Here is a 14235-nt window from a genome sequence, read left to right as displayed (position 1 = left end):
ATCCAACGCTAAGTGCACATCACCAAGAAAGCCCCGCCCCCCAAATTCCCACGGCACCTAGTTCTGACTTCTACTAAGAGGCAGGTAAAGAGATTTTCCTAAAATGGCCATCTCCAGGCCCTGGCTTCCACTTGGCTTCAGAGTCTCCGGGAGACCCCACGCCCCTTTTCAGGCTCACTGCCCTCACGTTCCCCCAGACCCCATCCCTCCAACCTGGACACAGAACACCACCTCTCACGTGTCCCCCGAAGGCTCTGGCCTCAGCTACCCCTTTCCCCACACAAACTCCCCGATTTTCAGGCCAAACCCAGCCCAGCGACAGCTTGTCCCTGAAACCTCCCATCCAGGGGGAGGCCACCTTAGCACCTGCACCGAGAGCTCACAGCCCCCGGCCACCACCCCTGGCCACCAGCCCCCCTCCCCTGGCCACCCCCGCCGTGGTACATGCAACTGCTGGCTTCATTACTCACTCAGCGTGGAGAGGAACACGTCTGGGCCGGGGGTACATCAGAAATAGTCCCCACCTTTCGGAACCTCAGGGCGGGGGCCAACATCGCCTTTGGTCAGATAAGGATCCAAACAGCACCCATGCCAAACAGCTGCTCCTCAGATTCAACTGGGCAGCAGCGGTAAGAAGCCTATCAAGCGGGTCTGGCACAGAGCACGTGCCCGGCCACCAGCGACTCCTGTTCTCTGCCGGGGACGTGGCCTCTCGGTTCAGTCTCACATCTCTTTGAGACCCTAGAGCAAGGGGCTAAGAAAGCAGCCTTGGGACTGCCCTGGTGGTCCAGTGGTTAAGAATCTGCCTCGCCCTGCAGGGGACACGGGTTAGATTCCTAGTCGGGGAAACCGGGATCCCACATGCCATGGGCAATTAAGCCCAAACGCCACAACTAACTGAAGAGGGGTGAGGCCTCCCAGCAGCCAAAATCCAATAAATAAATATTCAAGAGAAAGCCGTCTCCGTGAAAGCCCCCTTCCTAGGACCTGGAGGCAGCCCGGGGCAAAGGGAGACGCACTGGGGCAGACTCGCCTCCTACAGGAGCGCCCCCCTACCCCATCCCAGCCTTCACAGGTTTCAGCCCAAACAGGGGCCTCGATTAGAATTTCCCATTTGAAAGATCAATATTGAAAGCTCCAAGCCTGCCAAGAGGAGGGGAAGGCCTTGCTTGTAAATATTTGTCTCGACTGGCAAAACCGGGCCTCTCTCGCTGCAGCTCCCCGCCTCGCTCCTGGCCCTCTGCTCGCAGAGCTCCCAGCCAACTGCACAGCGGGACGCCCCTGGGGAGGCACGGGGGACCGTCTGGCGGCCACAAGGGGCTGCGAGGGGAGGTGGGCCGGCTCCAGTCCCACGCCTCTGAGACAGCAGGCCTGCCCACCGGGGCCGTCCAGCGGTCCCCACTGGGGCCGTGGCGGAGAGAGTCGCCATGAGGTTTCTCTGGATTCCAAGCAATCGGCTTTTCCCAGGGGGGCATCCCATATTTACATCTTTCTTATTTTGGAAGAAAGCAAAACCAGAGACAAAACCCTGGGGGGTGTGCTTGCGAATCACGGCCCACCATCTCTCACGGCGTGGGACGGCACTCGCTCTGCTGCCTGTACCAACAGCTGCCCACGGAGGAGCCCACACCAGGGCCCCTGGGCTCCTGCTGGGGCCACGGAGGCCAGCAGAGTCCTCTCACTGGGGCAGCGGTGAAGGGTGGTGGGTGTCTGAGCCAGTCCGACAAGCTGAGCACCTGCCTTGGCATCGCCGTTCCCAGAGAGTCACTCATTTGTTCTCCCACTCAGCCACTGAATCACCCGTTCATTCATTTATCAGTTATTTATTGGGTACTTACCTGGACCAGGTACTGGGGGCTGGACACGCAACCGGACAAAAACAAACCTGGGTTTGCCTTTGGAAGGGAGTCTCCCAGGCCGAAAAATATCCCACAAACAAATAGTCACAGCAGAGACACGTGCTGGGGCAGGAGACCTCTCAGGTGTGACGAGATAGTCAGAGGGGTGAGGCCTGGTCCCAGAGGTCAGGGGGCTTCCCAGGGGCGGTGGACAGGTAACAAAGGCCGGGGAGGGGCCAGGCAGAGCAGGGAGGAAGGGCGGCGGGCAGGGGTCTGCCCCGAGTCTGGCCGCTCCCAGGCACCACCCCTTCTGGCACCTACCCAGCCACTCGTTGAATTTCTTCACCTCGCTCGGGAGCCCCAGCTCCGTGAAGTCCCCGGCGTGGATCAGCACGTCGCCATAGGGCATCTGGATGGGGTCCGTCCTCGAGTGGGTGTCAGACACGCAGACAAAGCGGGTGTAGCCGGGTGGCTTGGGGGCATCATGAGGCACTGGATCCACCCTGGGGAGAGAGGGGACTGTGGGGTCCAGGGGCCCAGGCATTGGGAGCCTACAGCGCACGTCCCATCCAGATCGGATCACGAGTGGTCCAGATCGCATCCACTGCATCCGAACCCTGACCCTCCGCTCACCAATCGGGCAGAAGATTTCCCCCGAGCCTCAGTTTCTCCTCTGTAACACAGGAACCCCTGGGTGCTGTGTGACGGTTAAAGGAGGTGATGAGTGGGAAGAGCTGACAGGTACAGTCCAGCACATGGACCTGCGTGCGCCTGTGTGATGACCACAACTGACCTGCTGTTTGACAAGCGGTGACTCGCAACCGTTTTTTTTTTTCATCATCAGCCCCTAAGGGACCTGCAAAAGATGCTTTTCCTACTCACCCCTCTTGTGAAATTTTAACACCACAGATACACTGTATATCTGTTCACTTATGATGTGCGTATCCGAACTTTATAATGAGAGGAAGATTTTTTTCACCCCCCAAAATCCAGGTTTCACCCCCTTGGGAGGTTGCTGTCTGCCCCATGGAGGATGCATGGACTGAGGTCCTCATCCAGTTGGAAGAACTGACTCTGCAGGGCCATGCAAAGAGAGCACCCAGGGAGAGCCATGTGCACAGGGCAGGATTTCATGGGAACTTGTAAGACAAAGGCGCGAAAGGCAGACAGCAGTTTTCCAAACCTATGAGTTGGTCTGATCATGTTGAGAACAAGGGCGTTCCAGGGTCCTGCAGGAAAACAGCTCTGGATTTAGAAGACCCAGCTCTGCTGATCGTCATTAACACATAACCTCAAGAAAATGCCTGGCCTTGGTTTGCTCATCTGCATAATGGAGCTCCGTCCCTCACCAGGCAACGACACTCAGAAAATAAAAAGCTGTAGCTGTGTAACTAAGTTCTCGGTCCTGGGAGGCCCTGGAAGCCCTTTTGTCTTGCACATGGGGATACTGAGCAGGTGGCCCGGGTGTCCCAGGGAATAAATGCGAACCACGGGAAACAACCCCAGCTCCCCGCTCCCAGTTCAACGCACTCCCCGAGAACCCCGGCTCTTGCCTCCTCAGCTGACTGGTTCTGCCAGGCTCAAAACACTGAAAAACAACGCAATGACATTTCAACGAGCTGCTCTCTCCAAATGAGTATGCCGCTCGAGGAGTTGTGTTTAAATCTAATTATGCGGCAAACCAAAAGCGATACCATATCAGTTACATAAATACTTTTAAAGACATCTTTCTAATTATCCTTTTTTTTTTTCAGACAATATACTTCGAAGAAATTTAATTAACACCTTACGAGAGATGTGGGTTCAGCATGCTAATGTGCAGGGAGCATGAGCAAGCTCCATCCGCCCAGCGGCCGCCGCAGCCCCGCACCAGCATCTCCCGGTCACCCGGTCTCCGGGGGAGAGACCCCCAGGGCCCTTTTCTGGGGGTGGTTAAGTCAAGCGAGGACCCCCAGCGGGTCAGAGTTGGGTCCAGTCGGGGAAAAGGAAGGATTTCTGAGCCTGGTGACGTCCAGCAGGAGGGTTCAGAGTCCTTTCCCCTCTCTCCATTCTTTCAAACACGTCCCCAACGCCTACGGGCACCAGCTGTGAGCTCAGAGCTGGAGAACTGAATGAACAAGGCCCGGTCCCAGGCCGATGGTGGAGCTGAGACTTGGCCAGGTAGGAACAGTAAAGCCGCACGGTCGGATGGGGCAGCAGAGGGCCTGGGGGCCAGAGAAGGCCCTAGTCTGGCCTGGGGCCCCCTGAACTTGCCAGGAGGAGGTGATGCCTCAACTGGTCGAAAAGCGCAACTCTCCCTCCCAGGAATTCCTGCCACTCCTGTGTCCTCTGGCTCGCTCCCCGCCACCACCCACCATATGACAGACAAATCTTGCAGGTAAGAGGCCTGGGAATCCACCTGTCCTCCCCTAACACAGCTGATGTTGGAGCCAGGCAGCCAGTCACTACTGGGCTATTGGCCTGGCACAGTAATTCACGTGAGTGAGTCAATCAAACTCATCCACTCATTCGCTGGCCTCACATACACTGAGGCTGTAAAGATGCCACAGGGCGGCTGAGACCAAGTCAAAGAGACAAAGAAGGGGGACACAGGGAGTGAGATGCCACCCCCAGAGCCACCTCAGGCCCCAGCAACCCCTTGTCCTGTGCGTCCCTCCGTGGAGGAGCCCTGAGCCAGGTGATGCTCCTGCTGCCCACCAGCCAGGAGCACAAGAATTCCATGGGCACTAGTCGGGCTGGGCCTGATACTGGAGCCCAAGCTCTTTAATTAACTCTGTTCTTGTTTCTTTTCGCCCTGAGGCTTCTGAGCTCCGTAACGAGGCAAACCTAATAATCCCCAGAGGATAAAACAAAAAACAAAAACAGACTTTTATTTCCCTGCACTATCCTCCAGCTATTTGGATTGTAACAAATGCTCAACCTTGAAATAATAACAGCAATGATATTGATGATTCCCATGGGTTGAAAGCTCATTGTGTGCAAAGCACTGTACACGAATCCACTCTCTTCACCCTCACAGGGACCGTCTGAGCAGGGCACTATGCATGTGCCCATTTTATAGATGAGGAAACTGAGGCTCAAAAAAGGCTGGCTAGCGACTTCCCTAGCAGTCCAGTGGTTAAGACTATACCTCCCCATGCAGGGGGTGTGGGTTTGATCCCTGGTCTGGGAATTAAGATCCCACAGGCCTTGTGGCCAAGAAAGAAAAACATAAAACAGAAGCAATATTCTAACAAATTCAATAAAGCCTTTAAAAATGATCCACATTTAAAAAATAATTTTTTTTAAAAAAAGAAAAGGTTGACTTGCCCAGGACCTCAGCTACGGAAGTTGGTGGAACTGGGATTTGAAGCCAGTTTTTGGTTCCAGAACTCACACCAAGCTGGACTGTTTCCAGGCCTTATTTCATTTCATCAAGTCAATCTACAGACAAATGCTTCTTGAGTGCCTACTAAATGCCAAACACCTGCCAGGGACGGGACAGGACGCCCATGGAGGAGACCACCTTATGCAGCTCCTAGAAACCCCGCCTGTGTTTCGAAGTGAGAAAAAGAACGAGAATGAGGGTGTTGAGGGAGAGGCAGAGCATACAGAGGCTGGGAGGCCTTGACACCACCAGCTGAGCCCGGGACCCAGCTGCACCTGAAGCTGGACCCAGACCTGGGCGGGAGCCGGGGAACGCGCCTTTACCCAGACGACAGCTTGCAATCTGGCTAACCCTTGAGTTGCGGCAGCTCTGTGTAGCAAGTAACTGAGGGCTGGAAAGGTTAGTCCCACACCCAGGACCGGTGCTCGTGAGTTAAAGAGTAGAATTTGAACCTGGGGCTTCAGAACAGGAATTGGGGCATTTAACCTCATAAAACAGAGGAAAATGGTTATTTCCCAGCCGTGTTTTTCAGGGGACCAGAGAGAAAGTATGGAAATAAATGTTCCAGGTTTGGGAGGGGGCAGACTCGACTCCCCCAAAGCGTCTACCTGCCAAGATGGCCCCAAGCAAGTCTGTGGCTCTTTCTCTCTCTGAGACCGGAATCCTGTCACCACGTCCCCCCGGCCTCACCCAGGACCTTCCCACAGGAACCCTGGCGGCAGGGATGCTGCAGAATAGAGAACCCAGCCTCCAGCGCCCAGATTCCGGGTAGCGCCTGGGCTCAGAGACCTCCTCACTGTGCCCAGGACCCCTCCAGCCTTCCTCTGGCTCCGTATGGTGGGGACCGCCCACTCTCTTGGAGATGTTGTGAGAACCAGAAACCTGATGAATGCCCCTTGCTGCCTGTTTCCCGTGTCCTGGCCCCCTTCTCGGTCTCTCTCTCCCCCGGGCCATTGACACCCTGGAAGTGAGGCTACTGATGCCAAAAACTCACACAGGCATGGGAGGCAGAGGCCATCCCCCGCCCCATTATCTCTATTTCTGGGGAAACACAGTGCCCTGAAGGTCAGGGGGCTGGATGGCAGAGGACTTGTCTTCAGTGAAGTTCCAAAACCACGTCCAGTCATGTGACTGGGCATCAGCCACGGCTTTTAGAATGAGAGATACCTCTAGTCGCCCCCTCTCATCCTACCAGTGGGGAAACGGAAGCCCAGGGGAAGGCAAGGACTGGTTGGTGCTGAGCTGCACGACTGCCTAAGGCTCCTTCCCACCGAGCAATGGCTCTAAGGCAGACCTGCACCTGGAGTCCCCATGCCTCCCTTCCTCCCCAGCTCCTGGCTTTCCTTTTGCTGGTCCTCCAAGCCCAGGGGTTATGCTGCCGCCACCGGGAAGTCCTCCTTGATCCCCTCACTCTTCCTGGGGCATGTGCCTTGCCTGATCCTCACTCCTGTTTCTTTCCCTCCTCCTGTCCTCTGTGCTAGGCTCGGGAGATAGCCCATGTTGGCGGAGGGGAGAGATGCTTAGAAAGCTCTCCCACGAGTGCATGTATCAGCACAGGCTAAAGCAGTGCCATGAATGGGAGGCTCTGCGTGCCTAGATCTGGCGGGGGCGGGGGGAGGGCAGCCAGAGAGATTTGGCGAGGGATGGGGGAAGGCACTCCAAGTTAATGAGATCCGAAGGATGTGTCCGTGTTAGCTGGACATAGGCTAGGGGAGGCAGCATGTGCAAAGCCTGGAGGCAAGAGGGAGAAAGCAAGATCCTAGAAAACAGAATTGCACCCAGAGCCCTTGGGGAGAGGTTCAGGATGGCACATGAGAACAGACAGAGCCCAGGTGAGGGCCTCCCACCTGCCGTCCCACCCCCAACCCCCACCTCTCCTGGGCTCAAGGCTGACCCTCACCGTCTCCTGGAGACCTCGCAGCACCTGGACAGGCTAGGGGCCACCGGGTCCCTTCTGAAGCCTCCATCTCACTGAGTGAGGGCATCAGCACTCCAGCCTTGCCCAGTGAGGAGGCCAGGAGACAGGGGGCACTCCTGGCCTGGCACAGAGCAGTGTCCCCTGCCTTGCGACATTCTTCAAGGACCCCCGCACAGCCTGACATGCGTGGAGGGCCTGTAAATGATGACACTAGGATGAGATGGTTGGATGGCATCACCAACTCGATGGACATGAGTTTGGGTAAACTCCGGGAGTTGGTAATGGACAGGGAGGCCTGGCATGCTGCAGTCCATGGGGTTGCAGAGTCAGACACGACTGAGCGACTGAACTGAACTGAACTGAGTCTCCACCAACAGGACTCCTTTCAAAGACAAAGAGGGACTTCCCTGGTGGTCCAGTGGCTAAGACTCCATGCTCCCACCCAGGGATTCTGGGTTCGGTCAGGGAACTAGACCCCATGTGCCCCAGTAAAGACCCAGCCCAGTCAAACAAATAAATAAATGTTATAAATAAACAAAGGCCAAAGAGGAGTTGACACGCCTGGCTCCAGTCTCCTCTAAGGCGGACCCCCATGGTAACCTGTCCCTCCCACATGGTTCTTGCCTTCTCACTGAGGACCAGGCCAGTGGTCCACCTGCCCCGCCCAGGACACAGGGGCCGGTACCTAGAGGGGGTCTCCCCAGGGGCAGCGCTGCTCGGCCTCCAGGGTGAGGGGGGTCTTTGGTCTCAGGGCTCAAAACCCAGAGTCCCAGATCCAGACATTCATTCCTCAGGCAAAGGCAGCCTGGTTACCACCAGGGTCTCTGGGGGCAACTGCATAAATCACAGGGCTCCATCGGAGGCCACGTTTTGGGCTGTCACTGTTGTTATTAAATATAAATTGTGGATTTATTAAATAAGGCCCCGCGCTCCCTCACCCCGAGACAAAGCCCAGGGCGGCAATAAATCACGTGTCGGGAAGTGGCATCTCCCTCGGTGGAGACTCGCCATGGAAACCCAAACGCTTCCTCTGCATGCAGGGTGTGAGTCGGAAGAAGGGAGGGTGGGAGACAGCGGCCACCCACCCAGTCCTGCGGGGGCCCAGCTTCACCGGGCTGTGTGCAAAGCTGCATTTACAAGTCGGGGTGACCCAAGCGGGCAATCAGAGAGCACTGGACCAGGAGTCCAGAGCCGGGGCTCGCTGTATGCTCTCCTCGGGGGCCTGGCCAAAATCCCTAACCACCCCTGAGCCCTACTGCCTGAGCCTCCGGAGGGGACCGCTCAAAGCAGACCAGGAGGGATGGAGCGGGCAGGCCGGTGTGAACTTGCTCTGCCCACAGCAGCTGCTGCTGCTAAGCCACTTCAGTCGTGTCCGACTCTGTGTGACCCCATAGATGGCAGTCCACCAGGCTCCCCCGTCCCAGGGATTCTCCAGGCAAGAACACTGGAGTGGGTTGCCATTTCCTTCTCCAATGTGTGAAAGCGAAAAGTGAAAGTGAAGTCACTCAGTCGTGTCCGACTAGTAGCAACCCCATGGACTGCAGCCCACCAGGCTCCTCTGTCCATGCAATTTTCTAGGCAAGAGTACTGGAGTGGCTTGCCATTGCCTTCTCCAGCCCACAACAACTAAGTGGCCGCAAAAAGCCATTAAGCTTTTTCTCCACGGCACTTAGTGCTACCAGAACCCGACGCTACTGCACTTCACGGCTTTCATGGCATAGCCCGCGGGATCATCAGCTCAGTGCAGGTGAGGCTCTGTCTGTGGTCACTGCTGAGTCCCAAGCACCTAGCCCAGCAGGCACGGACCCCTGCTGCCCGGCCCCTCTCTACATGGATCCACATACTTAATCCTCAGCATTTCAAGGAGCAGCATTATGTAGGCGGGGAAACAGAGGCACCAAGAGACACATCACAATCAAGCGGCAAAGCCAGGACTCAAATCCAGGTGGTCTAGCCTGGAGCCCATGGTGGTGGTTTAGTCGCTAAGTCATGTCCGACTCTTGTGACCCCATGGACTGTAGCCCACCAGGCTCCTCTAGCCACAGGATGCTCCAGACCAGAATACTGGAGTGGGTGGCCATTTCGTTCTCCAGGGGATCTTTCCAACCCAGGGATGGAACCTGGGTCTCCTGTATTGCAGGCAGATTCTTTAGCAAATGAGCCACCAAGGATGCCCACGGAGCCCACGTTCCTAACTAACCAGCGTGCTTGGCAACTTGCTCACAGACACCCCGGGTGGGTGAGTGAATGAAGAAATAAACCAGTAAGCCAGAGCTGTTAGATGGAGGGATGACCCCTCACCTGGCCGCTCACCGCACTTCCTCTGACACAGCCTGGCCCGCGTGCTTCCTGCCTGGGTCGGAAGTTCCTGGACACCCCCGTTACCTTTGGCTCAGACCCTGTGGCAACTTCCCAATTTGCTACCCCTGATCCTGCTTCTCTGGGTCTCAACCCAGAGGGTCCTCCCTCAGCCTCTCGGCTCCCCCAACTCTCCTGACTTCTGTAGCCCTAGCTCTGTTCTGTGACTGGGGCCACCCAGGGGTCCCCTACATGACAGCTCTGCCTGCCTCTACTTGGCTTTATCTGCTGTGCCCAGGGACCCCTCTGAATGGGCGTGCACACAGGCACACACACACACACACACCCTACCTGCTCCGCCTGAGGGCCTGGGGCTCTCACCCATTCCCAGCAGCATCTGGAGACCTCAGGCACTGTCACTTGCAGCCCAGGAGGACCAACTCCATCAACAGAAGAGAAAACCCAGCCCTGGGAAGGCCTCCCCTTGCAGCAACCGTGCCAGGCCTCAAGGTCCCAGAGAGACCAAGAAACAGCGTACCCGAGACCCAAGGCTTCCTGTCCTGCCCAAATCTGCCAGTCTGGTTCAAACTGGACATTGCAGGGAGTTTCCCAAAGAAAAATCTTGTTGCTGTCCTTCAATTGCTCAGTCGTGTGCAACTCTTTGCGACCCCACGGACTGCGGCACGCCAGGCTTCCCTGTCCTTCATCTCCCGGAGTTCACACAAACTCATCATGTCCACTGAGCTGATGACGCCATCCAACCATCTCATCCTACTGATAATGCCAGTCCTGCAGCCCCCAGGGAAACGAGCATTTTCCAGAGCAGGCACTGCAGGGAAGAGGGAGTTCCTAGCGCTGGAGCCCACCCCCAGGATGGGTGTCCTCTGCCCCCCAGAGACCTTGCTCCCATGAATAATCACTGCACCCACCCTTTACAATACCTGTCCTGAGGGAACCACACAGGAACACAAGGCAGCGACCCAGTCACACCACCTCTGGGCCTGGGAGTGGAAACCCCGCCAGGCTCCTTCAAGACTCACGTCATATCCCGGATCCTCCTGTCTCCCTAAACGGGCAGTGGCCAGCACCTCATGTGACCACTGCCCCCCAGAGCTAGTGCCCATAGCCCAAGAGGAAGCTGGGCCCTGTGCCCTTGGGGGGGAATCTGACCCAGCCTGCTGGTCTGGGGACCTGCCCTGGGCCCCACAGCCAGGAACGTCCCATCACAGCTCTCATCTCCTACACTGTCACTGCGGACTTGCGGGCCTCCCCACTCATCAGGGGCTTGTCAGAGACCCAGACAGACTCAGCACAGGGGCACCCCGAAGGGGCTGAGAGGAGCTTCCACAATGGAGCAGACAAACGCCTAAACTCTCAGAGAAAGGCACATAAGCACTCCTGTCCACGGACGCCACTGGGAAAGGATGCTAAGCGTGGAGAACGCCCTGGATCGGGGGCGGATGTCAGCTCTGGCACCTGCCGGCTGTGTTGGGCTCGCGGGGGGTCACCTGTCTGACCGGGTTGATGGGCGGGCCAGAGGCAACAAAGGACGGGGAGATGTAGCGACACAGGGAGCCGCCCAGGGCTGGGCCCGGAATTTATCCACCTCTACCCCGTGTCATGGGCTCCTCTCCCGACCGCTGAAAAAGACCCAGGGAGCAGAAAGGTTGTACTCGTGCGCGGGTCCTGAGTCTGCGCTCTCACTGTGGCCCTACTGCTGGGGTGCCTCTGATATTTTTCATCAGCCCCAAAGGGCAGGTGGCAGAATTCCCCAGTCCTCTGGGGGAAGCCAAGGGGGTCTGGCAGAAGGAAAGGAGAACAGTCAGGCCACAGCCAGGGTGTCGCCCGTCCTGGTCCTGCAGCACGTCTCGTCTGGCCCCCTCTGTGCCTCAGTATCCCCATCTGCACATCGAGGGACAGGGATGAGACCAGGGGGTCAGTAACCCAAACACCAAGGGGGCGACAGCTGGAACTCAACGCCCCCACCCCCCAGATGCTGCCATGAGGCCATACAGGCCTGTGGTTGCCACGACTTTGGGTTTCGTAGAGCAAAGCCAGAAGTCTGGATTTTTACGTGCCATCACCTCGTTTTTCAATGTTTGTAAAACATCCTCCCAGCCAAAGGAAACAAGACTCCGGGCCAGAATCGGCCAACAAGGCCAGCACACTGCAACTTCTCCCCCTTCCCTCCCATCCTGAGCCTCGCGATCCACCACCGTCAACGTGCAGGAGACGGTGGGGTACCCCGAGTCCAGGAGCCCACCCCCGGGCAGCCCTCCCTCTCTCACCTCCTCCCTGCCTCCCTGGGGTGGGGGGGGTGTGGATTCCATCAGGGGTGCCCACTCACATCTGCACGTGCGGCGGCTGGAAGCGGCCCTGGTTGATGTTGTAGAAGGTGAAGGCCTGGGTGGGGTTGGAGCTGTACTCGTCCACCTCGATGATGAGCCGGCTGTGCTGGTGCCTCCGGGCGGCCATCACGTGGGACTGCGAAAAGGCCATGCCCAGGCCGCAGGGCAGGAGGGCCAGGGCCTCTGCCTTCAGGACGCCGGGGTCCCACCTAGCGCGCCACATGGACCTCCGCGGGCCCCGCGGGCATCTCCCGCCGCCCGGCCCCGAGCCAGACCTGGGAACAGACTGAGGAGACGGAGCAGAACCAGGCGACAGTTAATCTGTTTGGGATTTGCTTTATTTAATGTCAGATGAAGATTTAGAAAGAAGGAGAGGAGGGGGAGAGGGGAAAAAAACCCACAGTCGTACAGCTCAAAAACTCATTACAAATCTTTCCAACTCAGCAGTTTGATGAATATACTTTGGTAAAAAGAAAAGGGAAGGGAGGGAGGGGACCAAAAAGAAAAAAAAAAAAAAAACCCACAACACCATGGACGGATGCATGCATGGTCCAACATGTTTAAATACTTAAGACTTTTTTCTGCCTTCAACAAATCACCCCCCCATTCCCGGAGCCCATAGGGTGACTAGGAGATGCAGAAGACAATGGCTGGTATTCTGGAAACAGGTAAGGTAAGTTTTACTTTTCAGGATTGGGGAATAAGAAGGAATCACCTCCCACCCCACCCCCTCCCCACAGACCTCCCCCCACCCAAGCATACACACACTCCCACACAGACCCACATCCACACCCCTGCAAGCCCAAGCAGGTGAAGACAGCGCGGGCACAAATTCCTTCATCAACAACCATTTCGCCTAAAGATCTTTTAGCGGCGCCTGGAGAAGGGATTTTCCCAGAAAGATTGCCGTACACCAACTCAACTCAGGGGGTGGCTGTCGGGGTGTGGGGTAGGGAAGGGGAAGACCTACTTTACAAAAAAAAAAACTTCTCAAAAGCTTTGTAAGGATCTCAGAAATTCCGCTGTGCCCAGTCAAACCTTAAAACCACTCATAATCACAGTTCACAAATGCTATATAATTTTTTTCATTCCTTTCATTGGAAAGTGTAGTTTGCATTTGTACTGGATTTGTAGTTCCTTTTCAATTCCAACTCGGCTGTGTGGGATCCTGGATAAGATTCCATCCTACCCTGATACACAGACTTGCCACGACAGCCGCAGCTTCTTCACTAAGATCATCTTTTTCTTTTTTTCTTGCTCTTTTCTGTAATATTTTTCAACTATGTAAATAGGAAAGCTTCAAAGATTGGCTTTGTTTTGTTTCAGGTTTTGGTCATTAAGACCCTCCGACAATTTCCTTTGCGCCACATTTAACCAAGGAGAAAATAACATCATTTAAACTATTCTTGGACAGTCAGATCCCAGTCACGTTAAACGAAGAAAAATCCTCTTTGCACGTGGAAGAAGAATTGACACAGTCAGAAAACAAACTAGATTAGGAAAATGACAAAAATTAAAGACTGGAGAACATTTTAAGTGAAATGAAGTGAAGTGTGAAGTGAAGTCGCTCAGTCGTGTCCGACTCTTTGCGACCCCATGGACTGTAGCCTACCAGGCTTCTCTGTCCATGGGATTCTCCAGGCAAGAATACTGGAGTGGGTTACCATTTCCTTCTCCAGGGGATCTTCCCGACCCAGGATCGAACCCGGGTCTCCTGCATTGGAGGCAGATGCTTTAACCTTAGGTGCAAAGGAGAAATGGATTATTAATTTTTTTAACTCTCAACAAGCATGCCCATACACAGTGCAATAAACAGTAATATCCTTCTCTTCTCCCCTCACTCCCTCCCCGTCCCCCAGATACATCCTGATTCAGAATACACATTCCTCTTATCCACTTGGGAAGATCAGGAAAAAAGCCAGCCTCTTCTCTCCAGGAGACGACTTGCTCCTGTTTGTTGTTTCTAAGCGAGTCAGCTCTCCTACCGCATGCTGTGTAGCCGGCCTCCTGGCTCGGTGAGTCCGGGCATCCAGGCCTCTGGCCTGTTACCATCCTGTTAACCCTGAGAGAGGCCTCAGGGCAGCAAACGCCGAGGTACAGGCTCCATCAGCCCAGAACTGAATAAGAATTGAGTCCCTACCTTGTGCTGAGCTGCTGTGTTGACCTTGAAGTGTTAAGCCGCTCATTCAAGTCTGACTCTTTGCAACCCCATGGACTGTAGCCTGCCAGGCTCTTCTGTCCATAAAATTCTTCAGGCAAGAATACTGGAGTGGGTAGCCGTTCCCTTCTCCAAGGGATCGAACCCTGGTCTCCTGCATTGCAGGCAGATTCTTTATCATCTGAGCCACCAGGGTGTGATCTCAAGCCAACTTCCTAATCTAAGTCTCAGCTTCCTCTTCTGGAAAGTGGATTTGATAACAGTAACATCACCTCCCAGGGCAGCTATATGAGTTAAATGAACAGGAA

At 55.6% G+C, this 14235-nt stretch overlaps 1 protein-coding gene across 1 annotated transcript in view; it reads right to left on the bottom strand.

Moving 5' to 3' along the window:
- Positions 1-11992, bottom strand: part of MPPED1 (metallophosphoesterase domain containing 1) — a 66208-nt gene extending 54216 nt beyond the window's left edge. The window contains exons 1-2 of the mRNA XM_055396389.2: positions 11769-11992; positions 2160-2341 (exon numbers count right to left, since the gene is read on the bottom strand). Coding sequence (XP_055252364.1) covers positions 2160-2341; positions 11769-11992 — 406 coding nt within the window. The remainder of the gene's footprint in view (positions 1-2159; positions 2342-11768) is intronic.
- Positions 11993-14235: the final 2243 nt, after the last annotated feature.

This window comes from Moschus berezovskii, chromosome 6 (assembly GCF_049115385.1).
Source record: "Moschus berezovskii isolate FMDL1 chromosome 6, NW_MosBer_1.0, whole genome shotgun sequence".
Taxonomy (NCBI): domain Eukaryota; kingdom Metazoa; phylum Chordata; class Mammalia; order Artiodactyla; family Moschidae; genus Moschus; species Moschus berezovskii.
Note: the sequence above shows the minus strand (reverse complement) of the source record. Positions and strands in the feature narration are given on the sequence as shown.